The sequence below is a fragment of the Cheilinus undulatus genome, linkage group 14 (genome assembly GCF_018320785.1).
Source record: "Cheilinus undulatus linkage group 14, ASM1832078v1, whole genome shotgun sequence".
In the NCBI taxonomy this organism is placed as follows: Eukaryota; Metazoa; Chordata; class Actinopteri; order Labriformes; family Labridae; genus Cheilinus; species Cheilinus undulatus.
In genome coordinates, this window is record NC_054878.1 from 9,281,475 (window position 1) to 9,309,451 (window position 27,977).

A 27,977-nucleotide genomic window follows, 5' to 3' on the forward strand; every position below is an offset into this window, starting at 1 on the left:
AAAATCACTAGACCATGTAGGCAAAACCGGCCCTTGCTTTTGTTTTTATATAATGACAGGAATTTTAGAAGAGACATGAGCAACAACAGATGGGTGAAAGGCTGCCATTAGCTTCTTTTTTCACAGTCATATTTCATGTAGTAAACTCTGCATCACTAATAATCTTCCTGGCAGCCTGAGTCACATTTGTCGGTGATTTTGTGTTTCTCTGTGGCAGCAAATTTGTTCATTCCTAAAATGTCCCAACAGAGAAACTTTGACTCATGAAATGTTAATCACATCCTTCTGCAGAATAAAATCATCCTAACAGGGTTTCACTAAAAGCATCTTTTTTCTTCACACAATAAACCCAGACGACAGTGCAGAGCATTTTATATTTCTGTCAATTCTCCAATGAGTGTTTCAATTTAAAAAATTCATGTTGATTAGTCCTGGTTTACTCTAAAACAATGGCTCCTAAATGGAGGGTCTGGACACAAAAATGGGTAGTGGAACTGTTGTCAATGGGTCTGAAAGGTTTGCCTGGAAGAAACCCAGAAGAGTTTTCTGATGATAGCTTGTAAATTTAGCTTTTGTTAGATCTGGACTTATTGATCTCCTTTTCATTGGAGGGTTGTATTAAGAAGCTTCCTGAAATAAAACTAACAGGGTGATGCCTTGTTGTTCAAGCACAGCCACTCCACTAGTGGGGGATCTAGCTGGGCAGCTGCTAGGCAGCTTGGTGGGATGGTCATGGACATGACTTTAGGACATGTTGGCTTGCCTCATCATGCATCATGGTTTATCTATAAAGCACTTGTGCTGGCGTGCTGTCATTGATAGTTTGATCAGAGCAAGTCCCAGAGTAGTGTGGACACTGAATAGTCTCTTCAGAGAACTACGTTTACACTGAACCTGTTTCCTACAGGTAAGATTTACGGTGGCTCTGTGTATGTTCCACAAATCTACTTCAAATCTCCACTTACTGGGCTTCCTGGATGTTTGTGGATTAGATCTAACAACATCTACCCATCAACAAAGACCCGAGGACTCTCTGCTTCCATCTCTGTGCAGCTTATACCTGGAGAACTCTCCACATGGACCACAAAGTAATGGTTGCTTGTGCCGCTCTCGGCCACGCTGGCCTCCCCCCAGCTGGAGTCGGGGGGGGCGGGGCTGTTGTGGAGCTCCAGGCACTGTTGGCCAGGTGGCAGCACGGTGAGGCCGGCTCCGTCCACCTTGTTCAGGCCCTCTGTGACGGAGGTGGAGCGCTGCAGCCTGGTGGGGTCTCCGGTGAAGCGGACCTCCATGTTCTGGAGTTTAGACAGACACCAAGTCTTCAGCTCACTGACCAGGGACGCCTGCTTAAAGAGCAGAAATACACACATGGATTAGAGTCAGTTACATTATGCTACAATGATTTGGCCCTAGCACTGATTCAAATGAGACTGGATTTATTGTTACCTACAGAAGCATTAAGTGGACATGCATCAATATGCTGTATTTTGCTTACTTTTACACAATAAGACATAATTTCCAGCTGTTTTCCTCAAGGTCTTGGCATATTTATTTATAAGTTAAAAAAGCATCAAACAAATGGGCTGTCAAAAAATAACTGCAGTTATTGTCCACAGCTAAACATTTGTTCTGTCTGTCTCCAGGTGAGCTCTGCTGGTTGTTACCTGTCTCTTCTCAGCTTCCTGTCTCTCCTGCTGAGCTCGCTGCTCAATCCTCTGCAGACACTCGCTCCTCTCTGCAGACACTCTCTCCACTGTCATCTTATCCAGGGCTCGGATCTGATGGGAAAAATACAGGCATGGATCAGGACAGCAGGAAGGAGGATGAGAGAAGAGATAACGACAGCCAGTTCATGATCCTATCATCAAGTTCTTGAACTTTTCAGCTGCATTTCAGCCAAAACTTCATAGCAGCTCAGTGTCTAATCTGTTCACTGTAGGAAAACACGTCTTCACGTTCCCATGGTCCTCTCTGGCGTTTACCTTTGGTCTAGTAACTTTTATACAACAAAACCTTTTGAATCTGCATTTCCCTTCTAAACATGTTTGACTGATTCAAAATGTGAAAACCTCCTTTGATTGGACGAGCCTTGTTCTCTTTTATTTTTGTCATATTAACTTTGTGGGCTGACCAAAACTTAAATACTAGGTAGTTTCAATTTTGGACTCTATACAGCAATGCTAAAAACTTAACAAAAGCCCAGATACTGACAAAGAAAGAGGATGTGAGCCCAAGAATGAGTTTTTCAACATTTTACCGTGAGCTTAGGAGTTGATCTGAGCCTAGCCAGGAGGTAAGCACTAATGTTGCTGATCCATGCACTGACATTATTACATCAGGTCTGAGGAGGGCCCTTTAGTCGGGCCATGAGGGGCCCAGTAATTTCTATTAGCAGGCCTGAGTATGTAGAACAATGGATGCTTTATTGTGAAATGGGCTGAAAACTGAGAATACACCACTTTGAGTATGATTAAAAAAAAAAAAAGTGGAATTTCTAGTTTGAATTAACAACCATTAAAAATGTTCTTCAAGTTTCAAGACCAAGACAAAAAAACAAATTTATTTAGCAAATAAAAATAATTTTTAAAAGTAAATTTAACAATGTGTTACTTAGATAAGAATATCCTTTAATCTGTTGATAATTGTGACTGAGCAGTGGAGTTGGTTGCCAGAGTTTCTTGTGCATCATAATTTGGATCTTAATAATAAAATAAAAATATGCATGAACATTCACATGGAAAAACATGATGTAATTCTAGAGAACTGAGATCTACACACATAGCTCTGAATATGATATGCACCAGCATTGAGTTATGAAAATATACCACTGCAGTTTATGAAGCTTAGCGTAAGTTCAAGCAGGAAGACTGTTTGATTTCCATTCACCCTTTCATTCATAAGTAACCACTCACCTGTCCCCCCTTTTCCCACACCTGTTCCTGCTTCAATAATCATCAATGAGCGTCTACTCACTTAAGCTATTGGATCCAAGCTACTACCTCTCTCAATCAAATCTCCCTGCAGCTGTCATATTTTAAAATCTGTTTTCTTTCCTTCACAGTCAGTCTGTCGTTTCAGTGCGAACGCTGCAACACTCCTCCTCCCCAGCTACCTCCATTACATCTCATGGGTGTCTAGGTCAAGCGCCTCCAAGCATCCTGCTTCAACACTACTTCCAGTCATCTCAATAGTGTCTGGGTCAAGCTCAGAAGTCTCCAGTGTTAATTGTGGCAGCTACTTTATTTTTAATCTTTAAATGAAATGCATTTTAGTTTTAGTTGCATTTTAGTCATTTCTACCCTTTTTAGTTTTAGTCTAGCTTAAGTCAATGAAAACTCAAAACAATTTAGTCTCGTTTTAGTCCATAAAAAGTCCTCACATTTTAATCTTTACTTTTAGTCCAAGAATTTATTCTCTTGCCTAAATCTGGTACCACATCATGATAGTGTGTTCTATGCATTCTGCCCAACCTGGGGTCCCTGCTTTCTACAGCTGAGAGGCAAAATAGCTATAGATGCACTTTTTTGACAGATTTACTCACAGTGGAGAAATATTACAGATTTTAAATGTCTGACGAAAACTACATTACATTTTAGTCTAATTTTAGTCATCTTGATGAAAAATAAACTTACTTTTTGTCAGTTTTAGTCATCACAGATCTATCTTTGTTAGTCTTATTCTAGTTTTTGTCATGGAAAAAAAGGCTTTTAGTCATAGTTTTAGTCGACGAAATAAACACTGGAAGTCCCTTACTCGTCTTATCTTACTCCTTCCATCACCACCATCAGTTTCTAGACTCCATAGGGGGCGTATCCTATCCTGCTGCCTGCTTCACTACCCCTTCAAGTTCATAAAGACATCACAATGGAATCTTTACTCCAAAGACATTTCACATTTTCAAACATTGCCAAATATTTCTAAACTTGTAAATAAATCATTGTTAAACTTGTATAAGTCTCTCTAGATTGAAAGAGTGTCATGCATCGTTCCTGTTGATTGACTTTGTGTTACGAGAGTACTCTAGTGTTTGTTACCTGCTGTATTATTACCTGATGTTTGTTCTTGCGGTCCAGCTGGCCCATCTTGCTGTTCATGAGGTCTTGGACGGTGTGGATCTCGGTCTTCATCTCCTCCTTTGTAGCTTCCAGCTGGTTCTCCAGTTTATTGATGAGAGGTTCACAGCGACAGCCATTCAGAGGGGCCTACAACACAACATATAGAGACAGATACATCCAAACAATGCCTTCATCACCAGTGAAAAGATTCCCAGATAAATACTCTTGACACTTTCTTTAGGCAAGATAGTAAGTAGTTTGTTGAGATAGTATGTCTAATCTTATTGAAGATATAGCCTTCAAAAAAGGCCTGGGAGGAAGAGACAAACCCTACTAATCTAGATTTTTGATCTCCAAAATCTGAGCATTTTATCCTTGAATCAGAGTGGACATTACAGCAAAATTTTGAGAAATTCCCTCAAAGTGTTCGAAAGAATTCGTGGAAAGCAAGAGATGAACATGAGCACCTTGACCTTGTACCCCCAAAATATAATCAGTTCATCCTTAGATCAGAGAAATTTGTGTAAAGTCTCAAAAAATCTCTCAGACTGTAACAAAGATATGGTGTTCAGAAAAACACCAAGAAAGAAAAGGGTAGATTTGAGCCAAACTGACCCTTTTGACCCCGAAAATCTGATAAATTGATCCTTGAGTCAGAGTGCATATTTATGAAAACTTTGATGAAATTTTTTATGGTCTAGTTGAAATATCACAATCTGAGCAAGGGAGTAGAAGAGCCACATGGCCTTGACCTTTGACCTCCAGTTGGTAAGTTCATTCTTGAGTCAGAGTGGACACATTTGCAAAAACATGTCGCTAACAAGAATACCTGGAAAGTAAGGGATGGAAAGAGTCCCTTTCCCTTGACCTGACCCCAGAAATTGAAACAGTTTATTCTTAGGACATTTGTAAATGTTTGAAGAAAATCTTTCAGTGTGGTTGTTAGATTGCAATTACAAGAACGGCCTGCATGGACTGTAAGTGCCACCAAACAGTGCAGAGGTGCATTCAGGTCATCATGGAGGTGGCTTATCCATCACAGGTAGCCCCGCCCTAACTCCTCCCCTCCTCTCTGGTCCTTTTCACTCTAAATGGGACTTCCCTAAATGAACATCAAGCTTTATTGAAGATGGCTTAAAACTATGAATTAACACCATAAACTCATAAGGAAAATGTTCCAGAACTTAAATCTCACCTGCATGATCTTCCCATCCTTGTTGCGGTACAGTGTGTATAGCTGATAGGCTTTATAGTGATGAGGAGGGACACATGCAGCTCCTCTCAGTTTGTCTTTCCTCTTGTGAAAGTTTTCACTGTGCCGTGTGTCTCTGCGGCGGAGCGGGTCAGACAGTGATGGCTGAAACATCAACAGTGGACAGGATTAGTAATTATTATTTTCGCCTGTGCAGGACTTTTTCCCATCATCTCTGCTCTCACAATAAAATGTTAGTGTTTCGTGTGAAGGTGACCTCGGGGACCTACCTTTTCTTTCTGCTTCCTGCTCTTCCCCCGCCTGGCGTTTGACTCGCTCACCTCGGTGTGCTTGCAGACGGCTCTCTCGCTGCTCTGCGAGTCGTCTGCAGCCGAGGCACTGTCCTACAGGGAACAAAAGGAAGGAAAGGTTTGGTACAGCAGGAAATGCTTAGGCGCTTGGGTATTTAAAAATGCACTGGGGTAACATTTGCAAAGGGTATTCCAATCATATTTATTTCCCTTTTTTGTCTTTTGGTTGCAGAGGAAGATGGTTGCACTTTTTTTTTCAATAGTATTGTTCTTAACATCCTCAACCACTGATCCACAATTAAGTATGATTTTTTTAGCTTCTGCGATTAAATTCTTTTGAAAATGTAAATATTTCCAGTGACAATGAAAGTATTCCATCGCTGCATCCGAAATATTACCACTGGATCAGCTGTCTTTAGTCAATTAAAGGCCCGGAGAAGAGACCAATAGAAGGCCCTGCTCTATTTAGCTAAAAGCAATCATTGTTAGTAGGGCTGTTGAGCTCTATGCATATTTTGTGACGCTTTCTTGTACCTTGCAGGGCAGCATTTCATCTCTGGGTACCGACTGAGCTCTGCCCTCGGCCTTCAGCTTGTCCCTCCTCTTCCTCACACTCCTGCCACGCAGGAAACTCTGCACCTAAACACACACAAAAGACGTGGAGAGTCACAACTAAAACAATGTTTGTTTGAACACTGCCTGTAGTGTTGGCACTGGGAGTAACTGGTCTTACCTGGGGGGCTTTAGTGAGGAGAAGAGCCACATCGGGGTTGTTGTGCTCTCTGGCCAGATCCAATGCTGTATGACCTGCCTGCCCGCATACACACAAACAATCAGTTAGCCTCAGATAGAAATTTTCAGATAGTAGATGACTGCTGTTTTAAATTTATCCTAGATGCAGATATAGCCAAGTTGAAATGTTTTGTACCAGCAGAACAACATGTCTGACTAGACAAGGAAAGGCTGGGTAAAAGACTATCATGTCTTATTTTCTGTAGTAACGTAGAGAGTCTGTGCAGGTGCTCACGTTGTTGCAGATGCGGCTGTCTGCTCCGGCCTCCAGCAGCAGACGTACTGTCTTCTTATGATTCAGAGCAGCTGCTACGTGGAGTGGTGTGTCCCCAGCCTGAAAACACACAGACAAAGACAGAGAACAGGACATTGTTGTATGAGAGCAGATCCTTTCTATGTTCAAATACTGGAGTATTCTTCCCTGAATTTAAGTACGCTACAGCCCAGTTTAACAGCTGGAAATCTGCTAAGGCCCTCAAAAACCCTCCTACAACCATAGCATACCACTCAAGGGTTGACTTCCAAATTTTCATTTCATAAACAGAGAATTTCCACGTGAAAAAAAAAGAAAACGATTTAAGAAAAATTAACATCGCAAGGATAGCGTGTCACATTTTTAATGAACAAGCCACCACTGGTTAGATCAGGCATTTGCAAAGTCATCTATATTTCTGCAAAATTATCAACCATCTCCTCATGGCAGCTGACTCTTGACTCTTAACCGTCCTCATCCTCCTTCATCTGAGTGTAGCCTTTGACACTTTCACATCCTGCTCTGCAGACTGGCTTCAATCGGGATTACAATCACACCTCTGCACTACAACTTTAATCCTTCAAATCCCACTCCTTTCCTGTCTTTCCCAGTGTTCCCCTGGGTTCTATTCTGGGCCCCCTTCTCTTCATTACCAATATACTTCCTCTTGGCCATATCTACCATAAATACATTAATTTCCACTGCTGCGCGGATGACACCCAGCTCTACCTTTTCACCAAACCCAACTCCAACCTCCCTCCCTCCTCCCCTTTGAAAGTCTAAAGGAAATCAAATCCTGGTTATCACAAAACTTCCTAAAACTCAACAGAGATAAAACCGAAGTTCTTCTTATTGGCACTAAATCCACTTCAGCCAAATCTGACAGTTTTTCCCCTTACAGACATTATACTTTTCAGGAAATTACTACAATAAAATCATGCATCTCTAATTGTGACTATGATAATGTCACTGTTCTGCATTCTGTAAAATTGTGTGACTTGTCAGAGTGATGTTTTTGTCTAGATTCAAGCATTCCAAAGACTCAGAGTTTGCACGGACTGTTTGTACAAATAGTCCTGTGATTGTCTACACTCAGTCTATAAACACAGAAAGAGAAAATTGTATTATTAAATTCTAATGGTTCAAGCCACACGTACAATGTGAACTCAGTTCATTTCAATTCAATTAGACTTATCAGATCTGCAAACTCTGCCTTTTCTTGTTTCTTCAATTTAACTAAAATCTGGTAAAGAGGAATTCAACAACAGTATAACAAAAAACATCACAGCCCTGAATCTAAAAAATCTGTGCTAAAAATGTATTGAGATCAGCTGACCTGACAATAGAAGAAAGTAAACAAAAATAATTTGATGGTTTGACGAAAAAACTAAAAATATTTCTTGACACTCCAAAACTCATTTGAACTCCACAAATTATATAAATAGATTTTCTTCTGATGTTAGTATTTTTAGAGCAAAGATGAGAGGAGTCCAGACCAACAGTTATGTAAGTGGTTTTAGTTTATGGGTTTTTATTTAATCAAGTTAAACAAGATTATGGAATCAACATCTACTATCTAAGATCACGTCTGACCCCAGACTTTGTTTTTAACAGCATATTTTAACCCCACAATTTTACATAATAAAAATATTTGCAAGAAGGAAGCATGAGTGATGTATTACATAGAACAAATAGAAATACTGTCCTGTGGTTACTGCCGCCTCTGTGAGATATAAAATCACAGATCAAAGAAAGAACAGAGGAGGACTGAGAAAAAGGTTAAGGTGGTTTTAGTGGGACACAGCAAAATCATCAGTGCTAATTTAACTCCCGTAGTATTAAATTTAACACTTTTTCTGAGTTTATATAATTCTCACAGGTTATGAGTTAAAATAACACTTTGGAAAGTGTTAATATTTTAACACTCTTATGGTGTTGGTTTTAAACACTCATAGTGTTATTTTATTACACATTTAAGTGCACTTTTAAAACAATATTGTGTTGTTTCCTTTCACTTTCAGTGTTAATTTGTGGGATTTACTACTTAGGCACAAATTTATGCCCTTTTCTTACTTCTGCTTCATATTGAATCCCTGATGGAGTCAAGTGTTTTATTACAATCATGGTGAAAAGAGAAAGACTTGGAGTTAGAATATACATGCTCCAGCCTGTAGAACAGACCATCCCCACAACAACCAGGAAGTGACAACTGTAGTGGACCACTACATTCATGGAGCAGAAGTGGTTAGCATCAAAATCAATAATCTACAAGAAACAAAGCAGTGGAATCCCAGGATTGATCGCTGTGCAACACTCAACATCTTAACAAATCCAAACACATCTAAACATCTGCCTTTGAGCATGATGGGGAAACTCCAGCCCCCCAGATTTGAAATGGCAGTGGGCAGGGCTTAAATCAATTAACTCTATACAGAGTTGAATTAACACTGAACAGATCAACACTGTCAAATAACTCAAAAGGCCATTTAACTCAGAATAGAATTAAAATTACACTTTGAGAGTAGAAATCAACACTGAAATGTTTAACACAGAAAATTCAACACTCCAGCTTCTGCAGTGTACTGTAACTGCTATGTTCTTATTCTTGAGGAGTCTCAGGTGTGTCCTCGATTGTTGTTCATGATGACACATTACACAAGATGTAACAACAGATTTTCATGGCATAGTCTGACCTCATCTTAAATTGTTCTACAAAGATTTGAGGGTGGGGTTTTCATCTTTATTTTTTTTTCCACCTGTCACTTTTTACTTCCTGTACAAATATGTGGTAATATTCCTGCATGTAAAATAGTAAATACATCTGCCACAGGGTTTTACAGCTTGTACTGTAGATGGTGGCGAGTGATTATTAACTACTTCTTCAGATACTCACCAGGTTCTTCTCTGACACAGAGCAAAACGCTCCCAGCAGGATGCGGATCATCGGCACATGGTTGTACCTGGCTGCAACATGGAGACACGTATCCCCAATCTGGATGAAAATAAACGGAAAGATCTGACAAGATTTAACAAGACATTTTGCTGCAAAAATGTGGTTTTTAGCTACATTTAAAAGTTTTTGTTACAGCAGAACAAACACTAATACTTTGTGAAATTTAAGATAGGTTGAAGACATTTTTATTATAGGTATATATTTTCTATTTAAATGAAATCTAAAACAACACTACAACTGAATGAAAAGCTTTTGACATTACTGCATCTCTCTCTGACACTTTTACAGCAAAAAAACAACAATGATTCATAATGACTGATTATGTCTAAGAGCTGATGGTCACAAAACAAACAACATACTGTAAATCCAACATACTGTGACTTCTTGGAGAAAGTGTTTTAAATATTTAATGATGAGTTGTTCATCTAAATATCTTGGAGAAACAGACTGATTACTCAGCAGTTAGTTAACCAGCATTTGTCCTTCTCTGAATTATTTTAGGAGAGTTTATCTATAATTTAACAGTAAAAGTGAGCTGAGTTCATTTCCTAGTCATCTTTATCTAACTGAAAAATCTGAGCCAGTATTTCTCCAGTTAAGAGAAGTCACTTTTGTATGTCCTCAAACATAATTACAAATTAAAGCCTCCTCAGTGATTTCCAACAATCAGGCTGCAGCTAAAACCAACAACAACAAGACAACATCATCTCCTCCTGTGAGCGTTTGCTGAGTAACAACAGTGTCCCCGTGAGGCTGCACGTTAACGTTTGAAGTGCAAATGTACCGTAAAGTGCTTCATAATTAACCATTGTGCCATGTGAACTGTGCCGTTGAAAAAGTGAAGAGCTGGGAGACATCCTGGGTTATAAAACGGAAACATGAGCGAGAGGGGAAGAAGTCAAGATACACGTTTGAAGACAAAGGAGTAGAAGTGCATCTGGGTTTCTGCAGTAATCACAGGCAGTTTGATTCTGCTGGTGTTGGTCCACTGTGTTTTATCAAGTCCAGAGTCAGTGCTGATGGCCTCCAGGAGGTCTAAGAGCTCTTCATATTTCTATCTGCTGAGAAGCTTCACGGAGATACTGATTTCCTTTTCCAGCAGGACTTGGAACCTGCCCACAATGATGGATAAGAGGCAGCCGGGCCAACAATACAGACGAGCTGAAGGCTGCTTTCTAAGCAACCTGAGCTTCATAACACCTCAGCAGTGCCACAGACTGATAGCCTACATGCCACCCTGCACGGACGCAGTAATTCAGGGCTCCAGTTTAACTTTGATTTGAAATCATCCCAGACCCATTAAACTGCACATGGGCACAGCCCATGTTCAAAGAGAAGTGTCAGTATTATGGAAAGAGAGAAAGAAAGTGATCTGCAGCCACTGATCAAATGGGGCTGTTTTTTTGTCAACTCTCCTTCATATCTCTCCCTTTTCCATTCTTTCTCTCTTCACCCTCTGGTGATCAACTGATTATGGCCGTTCACCCTCCTAAGTACTCAGCTAATCAGATTCTTCAACCTCGTTTGCACCTGTCAGATTTGAAAACTGTCATTCTCTCTTTCCCAGTCAGTCAGTCATTCTGTGCGGATGCTGCGACCCTCCTCCACCCCAGCCACCTCCATTCAGTTAATCTGCATCTTGTTCAGATCCTCATAGGCCTACTACTCATCTTATTCTGCATATCTCAGTCTCCTCCATGCCACCTAATTGGTTCCTGGGCCAGCTTCTCAGAAGCCTACTCATCTGATCCTGCATCTCTGAACACCCCCACCAGTGTCTAGACTCCATAGGGGGGTATCCCATTCCTGCTGTTTGCCTCACTATCCCTTAAAACACATTAAGTCATCATGATGGAGTTTAATCGCCAAGGACATTTCTACTTCATTAAATTTGTAAAATTATTATTGTTAAACTCGTATCAAGTCTCTCCTGATTGAAATGGTAAATTACCCACTTAAATGACTTGTATGGAAGTGAAAAAAATGCCAAAAATTGAAAAAATAAAAAAAGTGCTTTAAGGACACGTGAATCTCTAAAGAGTCAGCTGCAGAATCTAAATGTAAGTTAGCAACTACAGAGAACTGCATTCAAATTTCAAGCCAGTCATGCTGTCTACTCTAATATCAAAAATGATAAATAATTCAGCAATAATGGGAGTCTGACACACAAAAAGACGTTAGTGGTTTTATTATTTACTCACAAACCCTCACTGGTGCTCATGTTGATGAGTGATTAAGAGCATGTCCACTGAGGATGATCTACATTATACAAGTACAGATGTCAAACCTCATTATTAAGAGGATTATGATTAACTTTAAATGTCGGTCTCTACTGGTCTTCTGCACGTGTCACTTGCAAGTATCTGCAACAAAGCTTGATTTCACTGATTCCTTTCGTAGTGTCCAAACAGCCTGTGAGTGACGCAGGCAAAGCAGCACAAAGCGGCACAAGGCGGCACGCCATTTTTACTCTGTCCCCGCATTTATTTTTTCCACTCTGTCGCATGCAGGAATTAGGATGGGAGATGACAAGGCACCAGGAACATCTGACATGAACATTATCTTGATTTTCTTTCACATTCCTCAGTCACAGAGCTTGTTAGCTTGTTTTGCATGGAGAAGAAAGTGGTGACTTAATAATATCCATACCCATACTTGAAAGGTCATGCTTTGACTTATGATTTTGTTCTCACTTGATACCAATTTAGGATGCATGCTGTTTTTCTGGAGGGAAATGCTGAACACAAACTAAGGCTGAACGACTTGTGAAAATAATCGAATTGTGATTCTTTTCCCCCAACATTGTGATTGTGATTACCCACGCTGATGAAATCGGCAGGGGGTTATGTAAAGGGTTCTGTAGCTTTGTTTGTTTGTTTGTTTGTTTGTTTGTATGTGTACAAGATAACTTGAGAATGGAAAGTCGGATCTTCACAAAGCTTTAAGGGAATATTGGGATAGTGACAGGGAAGAATCGATTAGATTTTGGTGATGATCTGCACACCCGTTCAGTTTTTCTCTGACTTCGAAATTTTGAACACCGTAGTAATCAATGGGAGCATAAGTTCCTCGGTGGCACTGCTTAGTAGTGGGTCTGCCACCCCAGAAGGCCATTCTAGTTTAATATGTTATTATTTTTAGGTTCCTAATGTCATGTGTTTTTCAACAACATAAGCAAGAAATCATTCTATACTATAACAAGCACAGTATTAGGTAAGTTATACTAGGGATAAATAATTTAGCAATTTTGGCTTGTATAGCAAATTTGATATCAATTGCTATATTGAAGGGGATAATTATTTTTCATTTTATTATTTTTATGAAGAAAAACAAGTACATGAGCAAGAAAAGTATGATTTTTGTAATAAAAATTTTAAAAAGACACTTGAAAGTTTCCATACTGTGAAGAGCATGAAAAAAGAAAGTGGTATTTTGACACATTTCAGGTTAAAGAAATATTGCACTGTCTGCGATTTGAAAACTGCAGCAAGCCATACTGCGATTTAATCTAATTTGCCATTAATTGCCCAGCCCGAACACATACTTACTTTCTTAGAAGAAAAGGGACTGATGAGAAATGCTGTCTACTTTATAAAAGCCCAAAACAAAAAAATCAACAGAGAACTTTTTCAACAAGGGGTTTACTTTAACTTTTTTTTGGAAACTATAAAATGTCATCATATGACTTCATCAGATATCACTACAGTTGCTGGTATGGGCTCCAGGTTTCCCAGACAGATGCAGTATTCCAGCTGTGGGAAAAGTAAAGGTGAAGGGCAATAGGAATTGTGTCCTATTGTTAGTTTCTCTGTAAGTTGGTGATATACCACAAAATCCAATAGATCTGCTAGTCAGTGCTTTTTTAGCCTGTTACATAAAGCTGGGCTGGTAAAATTTTTAGGTGACAGACACTTTGTCTTTATCTAAAAATCTTCAGACTCTGTCTGCCTCCTCCTCATGACCTCTAGCTCCAGTTCTACAGTTGATCCAGTGAGCCAGGCTCTGCTGCAGACTTACGTGGTTCTTGCTGTCAGGTCTGGATCCTCCAAGGAGGAGAACCTTGGAGCTTTGAGCGTGACCATTCTGACATGCCAGGTGGAGGGCCGTGTTTCCTGCCTGGAAATGAGGAGCAGAATATCAGTTTCATCGTTGTCATCAAATGATAATGCTTTAATCAGAGCTGTCAACCAATTTTTAAAACAGCAGTGAAGTTCAGAATCTTCAGTCTGACTTCTTTAGGAGGAACATGGTGTTGTCTGTGCTGAACTAAAAGTTCTGGATAGTAATGCATGGTAGTTTTATTTCTCTCATTTATACTGTATGATAAACTCTGATTCAAAGTTAAAAAGGAGTAAAAAGGAGAAGATTTTATAGTAAACACACTTAAAGTGTTGAAAGAAACAAGTAAAGAGGCTGAGACCTTACCTTGTTTTTGGCGTGAACGTTGGCTCCAGCCTTCACCAGCAGTTTGACCGACTGACTGAATCCGTGCCAGGCCACCTCATGGAGAGCCGTGTTTCCATCCTGGTAAAAGAAACAAAGCATCAGCGACAGTTTGAGGTTTGTGTTGAGTCAACATTATCTTTCAGAGTCCTCCTCCAAAACATTTTACAACACGTTTTATATTTTACACTTTTTAAGAATCAAGGTGTAGTACTGATTTGACTCAAACTGTTTCTATCAGCTGCTCAGCAGTTAGAGATACTCAACACTTCCTGCTACAGTTTCACAATAAAGCCCCCGGAGATTTACATGTTGATTAGGAGCAAATCGATTAACAATAAGACACCTCCATAAATAAAAGAAACAGGCCTGCTTTGTATAAGTCTTTTTTGTTGTAGTTTTCAGCTGCTCAGTTAGACACTTATAAAATTATGTGACTCAATCAAAATGCACAAATTTATTGACTGGATTTTGTGACTTGAAATGATATAATTTTACCTCAAGAATTCCAAAGACGTCCTGAAATTTGGAATTAAAAAAATGAAACTTTTTGGTTTGTCAAAAAGAAGAAGAAAAAAGAAACTCACTTTCCCTGCAGTGGAGAAGAATTGATTTCCGGTTTATAGCGCTAACATTTAGCATGGCTAAGCAAAGCAAAATATAAAGTTAAACCAAACGGTATTGGATTGGTGCATAAACTCGTAAACTCGCCGATACCAATAACTGCATTTTAAGATGTATTGAATGTATTTCTGATACTGATATCGGAATCGGAACAACGCTACTAAAAAGATCCCACAACATCTTTTAGTAGAGTTTCAGTCCCACAGTGTTTATTTATGTGGATGTATGTAACTAGTCCATTTGTACTTTCCCAGGATATACCAGGATGTTTGGACGAGTTATGAGTCATAATAAGCCGTCTGTAGAGGAGTTTAGTGAAGAAGGGTTTCATTAAATCATAACTGGTATTACTGGTTGGATCATTCCTGTCAATCACTGAGTATGAACTAAAATACACTTTTAATGCACTTTATTCAGCACATAAAGACTACTGACATTAAAGGCAGTGAAAACAATGTTTGTGGTTTTAATCTCTGCTCTGGTCATTTTTCTGTCACTGTGAGCACTCTGAGGATAAAAGCAGATTACAGCCATGAGTATTTCTGCACCATTATGGGATGTTTTAATGCAGACTTTACCTTAAATTCACCATCTCTCTGACGGGTTGCTGTAAAGCCCAGTTCAGACTAAAGATTCACGACACATAACAGCATTTTAGAGCACTGGCAGGGATAGTTTAGGCTGTGTGAGCTGAGCTCCAATGAGGCTCACTGAGGTTCAGCTGAGGTTTTAGAACATTACAACAAAGATAAATGGGAAATGTAAATTTCAAACTGTGAAGGTTGGTGGAGGAGGGATAATGGTATAGGGCTGTTTTTCAGGGTTTGGCCTAGGCCCCTTATCTCCAGTGGAGGGCAATCTAAATGCTTCAGCATACCAAGAAATTTTGGATGATGCTATGCTTCCAACTTTGTGGCAACAGTTTGGGGAAGGCCCTTTTCTATTCTGATATGACTGCACCCCAGTGCACAAAGCAAGAACTATAAAGACATGGTTTGATGACTTTAGTGTGGAAGAACTTGACTGACCCACACAGAGACTCGACAGAAAGCTCTTCAGAATGAATGCGCACAACGCTTGTAGAAAGCCTTCCAAAAAGGTAGCAGCTCAAGTCCTACAATAGAAATGTTACAGCTTCTCTCCAGCTGCAGCAGTGTGAACGTTGCAGGGCAGTCTGTAATGAGCAGTTGTAAATCTCATTTTTTATTTACTGAGCTTCACCTTGTCCTGTCGGTCCAGTGAGCAGCCTTCTTGGATGAGAGCGCTGATGATGTCACCGTTTCCCACCACGGCAGCCCGGTGAAGTGCTGTCTGCTCACCCTGAAATCACACAAACAGACACAAGTTTGGACATTATAACACAGACAAATCACATTTCCCCAAAAACACAGTATTATTTCTTGGAGGTATGGTTTTGTCAGGCCAAGCAGCCAGTCAGCCTGCTTTCTTTATATCCAGAAGACTGCTGTGTCAGCAAAACATCCAAAATTTAAAAGCAGGAATTCTTATCAATCACAGAACACTTATTTATTGCTCTGAGGAAACACTGTTTACATAGTCTGCATACTTCAGAATAGGGAAATAAGAATATATCGGCCATTCAAAGAAAAAGAAACAAATCTCCATCATGTTAAAGTCATAGAGCTTCTATAGGGACATTGACTGAAACTTTAAAAAAAAAGTTTTGAAAGCACCAGAAGTAAAGCATGCACAATAGTTAAATCACAGGGCATGCAGTGTCACCATATGTTCATCATGCTGCCACTTCTGTGTTATTTGCCACTCTACCATAAAGCTTTGAGTGGAGAAGAACCCAGGAAACACTTGTATGCAGAGTCTCTACAATCTCAGCTGCTGAAGCTTGTAACTCCTTCAGAGTAGTCACAGGTGTCTTGGTGGCCTGTCTCACTGTTCTCGTTGCACGGTCACTCAGTTTGTGAGGACAGATTTATACATGTGCCATATTCCTTCCATTTATTGATGATGGATTTAACTGAACTCTTGGGGATGTTCGGGGCCTTGGAAATGTTTTTGTAACCATTTCCTAACTTATATCTTTCAACAACCTTTTCCCTGAGTTGCTTGGAGTGTTCTTTTGAGTTCATGGTGTAATGGTAGCAAGGAATACTCATTAACCAGTAACTGGACCTTCCAGACACAGGTGTCTTTATACTATATATACTTGAGACACATTCACTGCCATTGTTTGTCAAAAAAGCCAAATTATATTGAGCACGACTGATTTATAAAATAAAAAATAAAAGGGTAAAACGTCCAAGAGCAGGGGTGTCTAAACTACGGTCTGGGGGTTAAATGCGGCCCGCAGTCCATTTTTGATTGGCCCTCAGGAAATTCGTGATATAGAATAAAACATAAACCCCATTTGAACATTAACAATTTGCTTGACTGTATTGAACTGCGTAGTTTCAGTGCAAGACTGTGCTACAATGTTAAAAAACATTTTGCCAAAAAAATATTTAAAAATTTTTGTGACTAAATTGCGTTAACATATTCGCAACCAAAATAATGACAATATCTTTATTTATAACTCCCTGAGGGATTACAACAACAAATAGCAGAACCAGTAACATTTCAGGGGTGGAGCCAGTGGTTGCCAGGGCCGAACAGGGCCCTCTGAAATCTGATTGGCCTCCCCAAAATTCTAAAAACATGAATGTCTGTTTTCCTTGTCAGCTGTTAACTAGCCCTTTAGGCCAACTCAGTAACCTTGCATATCTTAACCTAGATAAAATGAGTTTTATTGGTTTTAAATATCCTCAAGGTGAGAAATATGAAAGTGGCCCCACCATCCTTATATATTTCTGTATGTGGCCCTCAGTGGAAAAGTTTGGACACACTTGTCCAAGAGTGTTAATACTTTTTAAAGCCACTGTCTTAAACAGCTCTGCTAAGTCTTCAGTGACCCCAGCATTAGGGCCTGTGTCCACAGACTACCAGTTTCATGCGGGCAGCACTCATTTTCAGTACTAAACCAATGTCCAGGTTTTCAACAATCAGCATGTTTTCCTGCTGACATTTTTCAAGGAAAGCAGAAGTCAACTTTTGTGTCCTTACAACAATAAACACAGGCTCAAAAATGCATGTTGTCAACACTGCCAGCATGAAAACATTGTTTGTGGGTGAAGGCCCTAAATGAAGTTAATATTTCACCATACAGTTGCACAAACCACAGTAGACCGTCACACAGCTGCTTAAGCACTTTAAAGTCAACAGTGATGTGTTTAAGGAAATGAAAGCAGTGAGTGAAGAGTCCCAGGAAAAGCTCCCGCTCACATGAATGAAGGCCAGCCATGAAGGGAAACCTGCACACACGCAGATTAGTGATGAGAGACAGCAGGTCAGGTTTGACATGAGAGCGCAGGAGGAAGAAGCAGTGATGGAGGAGGAGGAAGACGAGGAGGAGGAGGAGAGGGGGGGAAGCCACATAAGAGCCCAGTACAGCAACAGAGGGAGTTTGGGAAGGTTTGGGGGCAGTGGGATCAGGTTTGGCTAACCTCCTTCACTCTCCCTGATCCTCCAGGCTCTTCCCCAGCCCTCTTCTTTCTCCCCTCTTCCTCCTCTTCCTCCTCCTCCTCCTCCTGCTTCAGTCTGCACCTCCTGCCCCCTGCAGTCCTGGAGGATGTACTGCAGCGTTCTGCCGAGCTCATAGACCACAGAGAGGGAATTTGGCAGCGCCCCAGCTCTGGGTTATCACTGTCTGTGGGGGGCTTGCATCCTGAAGGCAAACCCACAAGGGGGCAGTCCAGAGAGTCCCACTCAAGGCCACTGGAGGTCATCAGACCACCGTTATCTTTGTGTTAAAAAACAAAAAGGAATGTAGATCTAAAAAGAACAGAAAGGTGAGCTCTCCAATGGTCACCACTGGTCAGGACTGAAGTTTGGGCTGGATGAGGATAAAAATCAGAAACAGCTGCTGACAGATGGATGTACTCACGTCGTCTTGGATGTCGAGGTCACAGCCGGCTTTGAGCAGGATACGCACGACCTCAGAGTGGCCTTTATAGGCAGCCAAGTGTAGGGGGCTTCTGCCATACTGTGGACACAAACACAACACAACTGAGTCAATAAGACTGCACGGAAAAAAGAAAAATCAATCCAATGGTGTTAAAATATTTGTCCAGCTTGGCGCGCCAGTAGTCGAGTGGTTAAGGCACATGCCGTATACACAGGCGACCCGGGTTCAAATCCGGCCCGTGGCACTATTTCCTGCATGTCTCTCCCCGCTCTCTCCCCCTGTTTCCGACTCTATCCACTGTCCTATCAAATAAAGGCAAAAAGGCCAAAAATAAAAATCTTAAAAAAAAAAAAAAAAAAAAAATTTGTCCAGCTTTAAGGCTTAAGTGGGGTTCTTAATTTTAATGTAGCAAAAACAAATAGACCTTTTACAGTCACATGGCTGCTGTGATGTCGCTCCCTGCATTGGATGGCAGTAGGGGTGATGTTGACATGATGATTTTTAGTCAAAAAATAACATTTAAAGTGTACTTGGGAGCCATGAAAATAATCCGAAGTAGCACACCAGAATCAGTAAAACAAATATCAGTGACTATGATGAGCTGAGTCAAGCCAAGGGTGCTAATAGAGATACAAAACAAAGAGGTGTTCACAAGATGGTTTTCAACATTTTGTTTTGTTGAAAGTTGAAAATCAATATACTTGTGTTTGCTAGTGTTTGTCCATTTGGTTCTTCTGTTATACCCATTTCTGCCCTCTTCCTGTCTTTTACATACAATAGTAGGCTATAGTGTTGAAGGTTAGCCTTCACAAATGCATCAGTCCTGCCAGTTAGCACTGTAATGCAGCTGTGGTAAACACAGCTACACATTGTAGTCCCATTGGTCAAAACTATTTTTACAATGTTGAAATCTATGTCAATACCAGCTAGATAGAAACTGTCTAACTTTTTTCATGCTCAGGTAAAGTTTACAGTTATACATGGTTAGTAGTACTGGGTCATTACCATCCGAAATGGCATAAGGAAGAACTGATTCGATTTTGGGAGTGATCTGGATCACTGTCTGGATACAGGAATTTTTTAAAGGATTACTCACTACTGGGAGATAGGGCTCATGGCGGAGGTCTGCGCTCTCCGAGTGCTTTTCTAGTTTATAATGAAATGCAGAGGGGAGACATCCTACATGGCAAAGTACAGGAAGTATTAGTCTTAGAAAAGTACCTCAGCACTAATTTATCAAATGCACAAGAAAATAATAGTTCTATCTAAAATAAGAATAGAAAATGAAAAGAAATTAAGCAGATGTCAATTACTAAATGGCTGTCTACAGCAGCCACACTGACCTAATGTAAATATTTGCCAAGAATTACCATGTCTTTTACATTATTTAGCTACCTATCTGACAGCATCATCAGCAATGTCCAGCAACATCTGGGGTAGGTCAACATGCAGTCAGTTGTATGGCTTTAATCCAATTTTGCTGTCTTGCCATGTCTTTTATATACAATAGTGTTGCAGGAATGATTTAATTTGAAAGTTATTACTGAAAAGCAACCACTGTAAACACACTCACACATTGTAGCGAGTCCTTTTGGTCAAAAATATTATCCCAATGTTAGACCTATGTTTAAACCAACAGGATAAAACTCAATTAGCTAACTAAAGCCTGGATGGCACACTACAAAGATTTTTCAATCTTATTTTTTTACTTAATGTGAGGCCCCACAAAGTGACATAATGTTGCATTTAACCATTTACTCCTTAGTGAGTGGTGTGCAACGAGATGACCAACACGGCATATCACACGACAAACAGATTCATTCACCAACAACCAAAGTCTCCACTCTCAAAACTGCTAATCTTGTGTGGTGGGATGTAACTTTTAGAGTAATCAAGCTAAACATGTGTAGCTGTCCTTCAACATTTATTGCAGTAGCAATGGCTGTGTTTGTTGTGCTTCCTCCTTCGATCAGCTTTCTCCCTGATTTGCTATCATCCCATTCCCAGAAGTGCTTGCTCAGCTGTCCTCAATGTTCCTCTCACACATCAGGATTTCTGTTTGAGAATATTGAATTTGATTCATTAACGATATACAGTTGGAAAGGCTCTGATCGTCTTCCAAGCAGGTTGGAGAAGGGAAGATAATTGAGCACACCACAGGATAATCTGGAAGGATAATCCTTAAAACATTCGATAATTGGGCCTTTGCTGACTTTGAATGAACGCAGGGAATCAGGGCCAAAACTGAGCACAATTATCTTGTAATGTGTGCCAGGCTCACAGGAGTAAACATGCCATGTTATGATGTATTTCACTGTCGACTCAGTAAGATGACTGTAAGGCATAAATACACTACATTACAATAAAAGTTCTTCATTCAAGATACAGGTGTTTTTCCTAATTGGTTTTTAGACTATTACTGAAAATATGCTCAGTGGCAAAAATAAATAAGGATGCACTTGTTTTAGCAAGATAGTCTTCACAAATTAATGCAACATTAATCATTCTTTCAGTTGACAAACTTTACATGTAATCGATGACGGTACAAAGCTAATATTGAGCTACAGAGGAACTGTACAACTTCAATGTCACTTCCACTAAGCTCCCAATTATTTGGTGCTCTTATATCTTCTACAAGATACTTTCTTCTTAGTTTTAACCATTACAAAGGTTGTTGATTGGTTCAGTTTGAGTAGGTTGAATGCCAGTAAAAGACAGGCTAGCAGCTCAATTAAATCTCACAAAAACTTGTCAGAAAGTGAAGTTAATCTCCCTGTGAGTTTGTTGTTCCCAGCTCTCATTCACACTGACAGGACGGGGCTTCCTTCAGCTTCATGATTCAGAGGTTCGAACATGTCACATACAATTTTTTAGCTCCCTCCCCAACCACAAGCTCTCTAAAGTTCTCAATCTACATCAGTTCATCTATGAATGAAAGCGGATGTTTCTGCTAAAGTTAAATATACTCTCTGCAGGCATTCTTGAGATATCCTGCTCAAGAGAAATGAAAGGATGAAGCTCTAAAACACTGACAAAAAAGTAGAAACTCTAGCACAGACACAGACAGATTCAAGACATCAAACACAAAACGCACAGAGACAAAAAGAGTAGAAAATGAAATGGAAATACAGAGTAAAGAAACCCACCCCTGCAGTCTCGCACACAGAATGAGCCGCCCGCTGAGTCGGAGATCTCTGCAGAGTAAGTAACAGAGCTCATCACTGATGGCATGACTGAAGACAATCTGTTGCACTGAACCATCCATCTCAGTAATGAGTCAACGGAAAACAAACAAATCCTTAATCCAGCTCGGTTTAAGAGACGAGTGCACAACGAGCACAGCTGTTCATGTGAGCTGAGCAGAGGATCAGCTCTGCATCCTGCCAATATAAGGACCTGTAGACCCCACAGCAGAAAGGTTACTAACCTTAAGAAAGCTTAAAGGATGGACCAAAAAACACCCCACTTATCCCAGGTCATATCTGGTCACACAGATGCTGGAGGTTTCCCCCGCTGAAAAACTCAAACTCTGATTCTTGAGATTTTGATTCAGTCTAAATAGTCGGAAAGATTTCAAACATTATAACTAAGTAATTGCCCCTAAAGCTACTAACTGGATGTTCCACCCTTGGCAGAAACGACTGCAAGCATTTTCATAACTGGCAATGGGTCTTTCACATCACTGTGGAGGGATTTTGACCCATTTTTCTTAATAGAGTTGTTTGATTTCAGCCACACTTGAAGGTTTTTGAGCATGAGCTGCCTGTTCAAGGGCATCTACAGCATCTCAATCAGATTTAAGTCCGGACTTGGACGAGGGCACTCCAAACCTTCATGTTTTTTTTTTTTTAATCCATTCAGAGGTGGACTTGCTGGTGTGTTTCAGATCATTGTCCTACTACAGAACCCAAGAGCGCTTGAGCTTGAACTGATGGCAGGACATTCTCCTCCAGGATTTTCTGGTAGAGAGCAGATTTCATGGGTCCCCCAACTATGGCAAGTGGTCCAAGTCCTGAAGCAGCAAGGCAGCCATAGACCATCACACTGCCACATCATGTTTGCCTGTTGGTATGAGGTTCTTTTTATCAAATGCTGTGTTATCTTTATGCCAGATGTAACGGGCCGCTCACTATCCAAAAAGTTCAACTTTTGTCTTGTCAGTCCACAGAATATTTTCCCAGAAGACTTGTGAATCATCACGATGTTTTAGCCAAATGTAAGATGAGTCTTCATGTTCTTTTTGGTCAGCAGTGGGTTTGACCTCTGAACCCTCCCATGGATTCCATTTTTGCCCAGTGTCTTTCTTATGATTGAATCATGAACACTAACCTTAACTGAGTCAAGTGAGGCCTGCAGTTCTTTAGATGATGTTCTGCTTCTTATCTGACCTCTGGATGAGTCATTGAATTGCTCTTGGAGTCATTTTGTTAGGCCACTCCTGGGAAGGTTCACCAGTGTTCCAAGTTTTCTACATTTGTGGATAATGGCTCTCACCATGGTTCTCTGGACTCCCTTAAGCTTTGGCTTGGTAACTCTTTTCAGACTGATAGATGTCAATGACTGTGATTCTCATCTGTTCTTGGATTTCTTTAGATGGAGCCATGATGTGTTGCTTTTTGAGATTGAACTAAACCTTCCTAAACATGTGGCTAATCACTATACTGTCCTCACTACCAGTAGTCAATCTTTAAAGCTAGACAGTCAGCTAACAACTTAAATCCCCCAAGAATTTCAAGGCTTAGCAAACTCTTCTTGTCATTTATTAAAGAAATCATTTTAATTATATTCTCTATATCTTTTTATATATCTATACATCTTTTACATGTGAAACTGCAATAAAGCACACATTACACTGTGTATTTTAAATAATAAACACAGAAAATAAGGCACAGTGAAACACCATAATTAGCAAACTCAAAATGCTTTGTCATGCTGTTAGCTTACAGCTCTGCTAGCTAAAACTCTGCCAACTAAAAAGAAGCATGAACCCAAACATGACCGTCTGCCTCTGTCGCTATCATAAAGCATAAAAATAGCATACTCACAGAGAAATAGTGTAGATAATCCTGCAGGAGGTGAATCAACTGCTGTCATGAATATGAACTAGCATGGTCATTGGTCTCTTTTCAACCAGGAGGGGGCAGTGTAAAAACAAAACTTACCTCAGGCTGCATACCCAGACTTCAACGCCAGGGGGCAGTCTAATGATTAAACTTCACTGACTTTACAAAGGACAGAACAATCACAGTAAATTCATGATTTAACAGGGGGTGGGAAATTACTTGTTGTATTCACTTAGGTTATTTTTGCACAATATCAAAATTTGTATCATGATCTGAAAGATTTAAGTTTGACATATATGTTTGAAAAAATAAGAAGGTGGCAAAGACTTTTTCACAGCGTTGTAGTTTGTTGTGGACTTTTGATTCATTTGAAGGAATATGAAACTTTCTGTTGATCTGTGTTGTGTCAAAAACAGTGTTTATTTTCACACAAAACTACCAGCCGTATTACACCTCAGGTCTTGAGGTTTTTTTTTTTGAGGAGGTCGGTGCTTTGTTTGGGTGCGGCTCGGTCTCCATTTATGTGCTCCTCAGATTGAGTTTCAGTGGGCCTGACCTGGACAGGAGCCACGAGCCGAGATCAGGTAAACATCAGGTAGCAGACTCTTTAACCCTCGACTGACTGCAGGCCTGATGGTGCTGGTTTTAATAGAGATACAGATACAGGAGTTTTTCCTAATCTGACATGCTGTTATCAATTTTGGCCAATACCACTTTATTTCTTTAAGAAATATTACTGACAGCAAAATAATTTTGAAATAAGGTGGATACAACAATAAGGTTTAAGGTTCAACAATTAATTTTCATCTCCAGGCCATCTTAAAAAATGTACTCCAAGTGTCACTGAGATATTTTGTCAGGAGACATTGTGTCAAAGGAAATAATGTTTGGAAAGTTTTGTTTTAGGCCCTCAATGTAAGGTTGTAACTCCTCGGCTTGATAGAATCCATGCAGAGCCACAGTGGCTGATAAACTACTTCACATGCTCACCATACACAGGCTTTAAGTCCTGAAGCAGGCAGCCTGGATCTGACACCTGTGGCTTATTTCCTCCATGCTGTGCCCCAGTCTCCTTGCCTGATTTCTGATTGTATCAACTGCCCAAACTGTCTAATAGAGGCATCAAATCACTAATTCTTGATCAATGAGTCCACACTTCTTACTGGTGTCACATTTACTCTTCATAGAATACACAGTGCTATAAAAAGTATTTCCCCCATTCCTGATTTCTTTTTTTTTTTTTTGCATATTTGTGACACTAATTTATTTCAGATTGCAGAACAAATATTAGCAAAAGATGAGTAAATACAAAATGCTGTTTTTTAAGTGATGATTAAATGTATTAATAGCCCTGTGTGAAAAAGCCACACCCACACAAGCCTGATTACTGCCAGACCTGTTAGATCTAGACAAAGTGACCTGTCTGACAAAGTGAAGAAGGCTGCTGATATCTATCAGTCTGGAAGAGGTTACAAAGCCATTTCCAAGGCTTTGGGACTCCAGTGTATCTTGCTGAGAACCATTATCCACAAATGGAGAAAATTTGGAACAGTGGTGCATCTTCCCAGGAGTGGACGTCCTACTGAAATGTCTCCAAGAGCACATCAAGGACTCATCCAGGAGGTCACAAAATAACCCAGAACAACATCTAAAGAACTGCAGGCCTCACTTGACTCAGTTAAGGTCAGTGTTCATGACTGAAGCATAAGAAAGACACCAGGCAAAAATGGAATCCATGGGAGTGTTCAGAGGTCAAACCCACTGCTGACAAAAAAGAACACAAAGGATCATCTCACATTTGACTAAAACATCCTGATGATTCACAAGAATTTTGGGAAAATATTCTGTGGACTGACGAGACAAAAGTTGAACTTTCTGGAAGGTGTGCGTCCCGTTACATCTGGACTAAAGCTAACACAGTTTTTCAAAAGAACATCATATCAACAGGCAAACATGATGGTGGTAGTGTGGTAGTCTGGGGCTGCTTAGCTGCTTCAGGACCTGGACCAATTGCCATAATTGATGAAACCATGAATTCTGCTCTCTACCAGAAAATCCTGGAGGAGAATGTCCTGCCATCAGAAAATCCTGAAAGAGAATATTGAAAAGAAGTGGCCTAACCAAAAGTTGGACTTAAAACAGATCAAGATGCTGTAGCATGACCTTAAACAGGCCATTCATGCTGGGAAACCCTCCAATGGGGCTAAATTAAAACAATTCTGTAAAGAAGAGTGGGCCGAAATTCCTCACAGTGATGTGAAAGACTCATTGCCAGTTACAGCAAATGCTTGCTTGCAGCTGTTGCCACCAAGGCTGGAACAACCAGGTTTAGGGAGCAATGACTCTTTCACATATAGCCATATAGGTTTGGATGGTGAAATCAGGAAGGGGTAAAAAAAAACATTCACAGCACTGAATACCACAGTAAACCTTTGAATCTAACTTTGAGTCTTACATAACAGGTTTTTGTCTAAAATCTAGGCATTATGACGATCCTAATATAAATACAAAAAGGAAATGTCCCATCAGTCTTTTGAGCCTGTCAGTTTGTCTGCAGTCTCTCCCGGCATGGAACCATGCCTCGGTAAAATCCTGAACTTTTAACCTTCAGCTCTTCGCTTTCTTCTTCTGCACATGTTTTAATTATTAACTTCATCTTAGTCCTCCTTAATCCTCCCTGCCTCCATTTCTTTACGTCTGTTTACACTCTCCGTCTCAGTTCATTCATCACTTCAGCCTTAAAGAAATATTCCCACATTGTGAGCAGAGGAATGTTTTTCATATCAAACTCTGCCCTCTTTTTTTATCCCGGATTAAGCCTTTATACTGGCTCTGAGCCAAAACACCAAATACAGCCGCTCAGCTCTGAGCCATGAGAGCGAGCAGCACAAACACAGGCCCGTCATGTTGTTGTAGCTGTGACAATATGATGCCATGTGTTCATGTTTTCATGGAAAATTGGTTTGCAGAGCCAGAACAGAAAACACGAAGCACATGATACAAAAACATCCAGACAAGAAGGCTGAATACAGAGATCTGCATAGCTTAGTGAGTTTCTCTGTTTGTTTCTGCAGAGAAACTGTGTAGAAAATATATACCATTACAACAAACAGGTTTGAATGTAGGCCTGAACTGTCTTACTGGTGTGATCCGCTCCATCTCCATCTTTTCCTGTCCCACAGAGAACGTCTGGTTTTATCTCTACTGATGGGGTCCAGTAGTCGTCTGTCCAGCTCAAAAAGAGTCATGCAGATTGTCCTTTGATATCTGATAAAACTAAATTATCTTGGAAAAGAAAGGGGCAGAAGTTGAATTTGATGATGCAATACTGCAATAATCATCTTGTTGTTGAACTGAAATCCTGTTTAAAACCCTGACAAGAAACACAGTTCTGAAACTTCTGCGACCTGCTGGGAAAACATAAGTTGGCAGTAAGGGTTGGAAGCTGCGGTTTGAGCTAGAGCACTGAAAACAATAGAGAAGGAGCAGATCATGGCTACATACTTAAAATTCTATCTTGACTTTAAAGGGGCAACATGTAGATTTTTTGGTCTGAAATGCCCATACTGAAAACAGACGTCCACTGCACCACACAGACCAAAGTATTTGGCCATGTGATTGTTATTCCAAATGTAACTGTAAAGGCAGCTACAATAGCCTCCACCCTCTTGGAAGGCCAACCACAAGATTTTGGAGTGTTTCTGTGGGAAAGTATGCCCATTCACTCTATACAGCATTTATCAGGTCAGGCACTGATGTTGGACAAGAAGGCCTGGCTCACAATCTCTGTTTCATCTCAAAGGTGCTCGATAGGGTTAAGGCAAGGGCTCTGTGCAGGCCAGTCAAGTTCCTCCACACCAAACTCATCAAACCATGTCTTTATAGTCCCTGCTTTGTGTGCTGGGGAACAGTCATGTTGGAATACAAAAGGGCCCTCTCCAAACTGCTACAAAGTTGGAGGCAAAGTATTGTTCAAGCTGTCTTGGTATGCTGAATACCAAGATTGCCCCTCACTGGAGATCACAAGCCCAGCTCAGACTAGGGCTGTTCTGATTATAACAACAGCATCAGAAATACGTCCAATACTGCTTAAAACGTAGGTATTAGTATCGGTGAGTACACAAGTTTATGCACCAATCTGATATAATTTGGTTTAGCTTTCTATTTTGCCTTGTTTAGCCATGCTAAATGTTAGCGCTATAAGCCAGAAAGCACATCATGTACGGGCTACAATTTAAGAGCAGCGAAGAAGAACTAAAGGGCCCACTACAGCAGAAATGAACAGTGGCTGCGTGACAGTTTTTCTCTAAATGTGATC

At 40.3% G+C, this 27,977-nt stretch overlaps 1 protein-coding gene across 5 annotated transcripts in view; it reads right to left on the minus strand.

Moving 5' to 3' along the window:
- ankrd6b (ankyrin repeat domain 6b) overlaps nt 1-27,977 on the minus strand; it is a 75,557-nt gene that overhangs the window by 8,368 nt on the left and 39,212 nt on the right. For 2 of the 5 annotated variants that reach the window (XM_041804998.1, XM_041804997.1), the window contains exons 3-15: nt 18,576-18,674; nt 15,842-15,940; nt 13,979-14,077; nt 13,571-13,669; nt 9,494-9,592; nt 6,583-6,681; nt 6,289-6,366; nt 6,090-6,194; nt 5,535-5,648; nt 5,248-5,409; nt 4,047-4,199; nt 1,662-1,775; nt 1,061-1,343 (exon numbers count right to left, since the gene is read on the minus strand). In XM_041804998.1, coding sequence (XP_041660932.1) covers nt 1,061-1,343; nt 1,662-1,775; nt 4,047-4,199; nt 5,248-5,409; nt 5,535-5,648; nt 6,090-6,194; nt 6,289-6,366; nt 6,583-6,681; nt 9,494-9,592; nt 13,571-13,669; nt 13,979-14,077; nt 15,842-15,940; nt 18,576-18,674 — 1,603 coding nt within the window. Of the gene's footprint in view, nt 1-1,060; nt 1,344-1,661; nt 1,776-4,046; nt 4,200-5,247; nt 5,410-5,534; nt 5,649-6,089; nt 6,195-6,288; nt 6,367-6,582; nt 6,682-9,493; nt 9,593-13,570; nt 13,670-13,978; nt 14,078-15,841; nt 15,941-18,135; nt 18,432-18,575; nt 18,675-27,977 lie in introns of those variants that run through there. The other 3 variants (XM_041804996.1, XM_041804995.1, XM_041804999.1) reach the window with 3 other exon arrangements.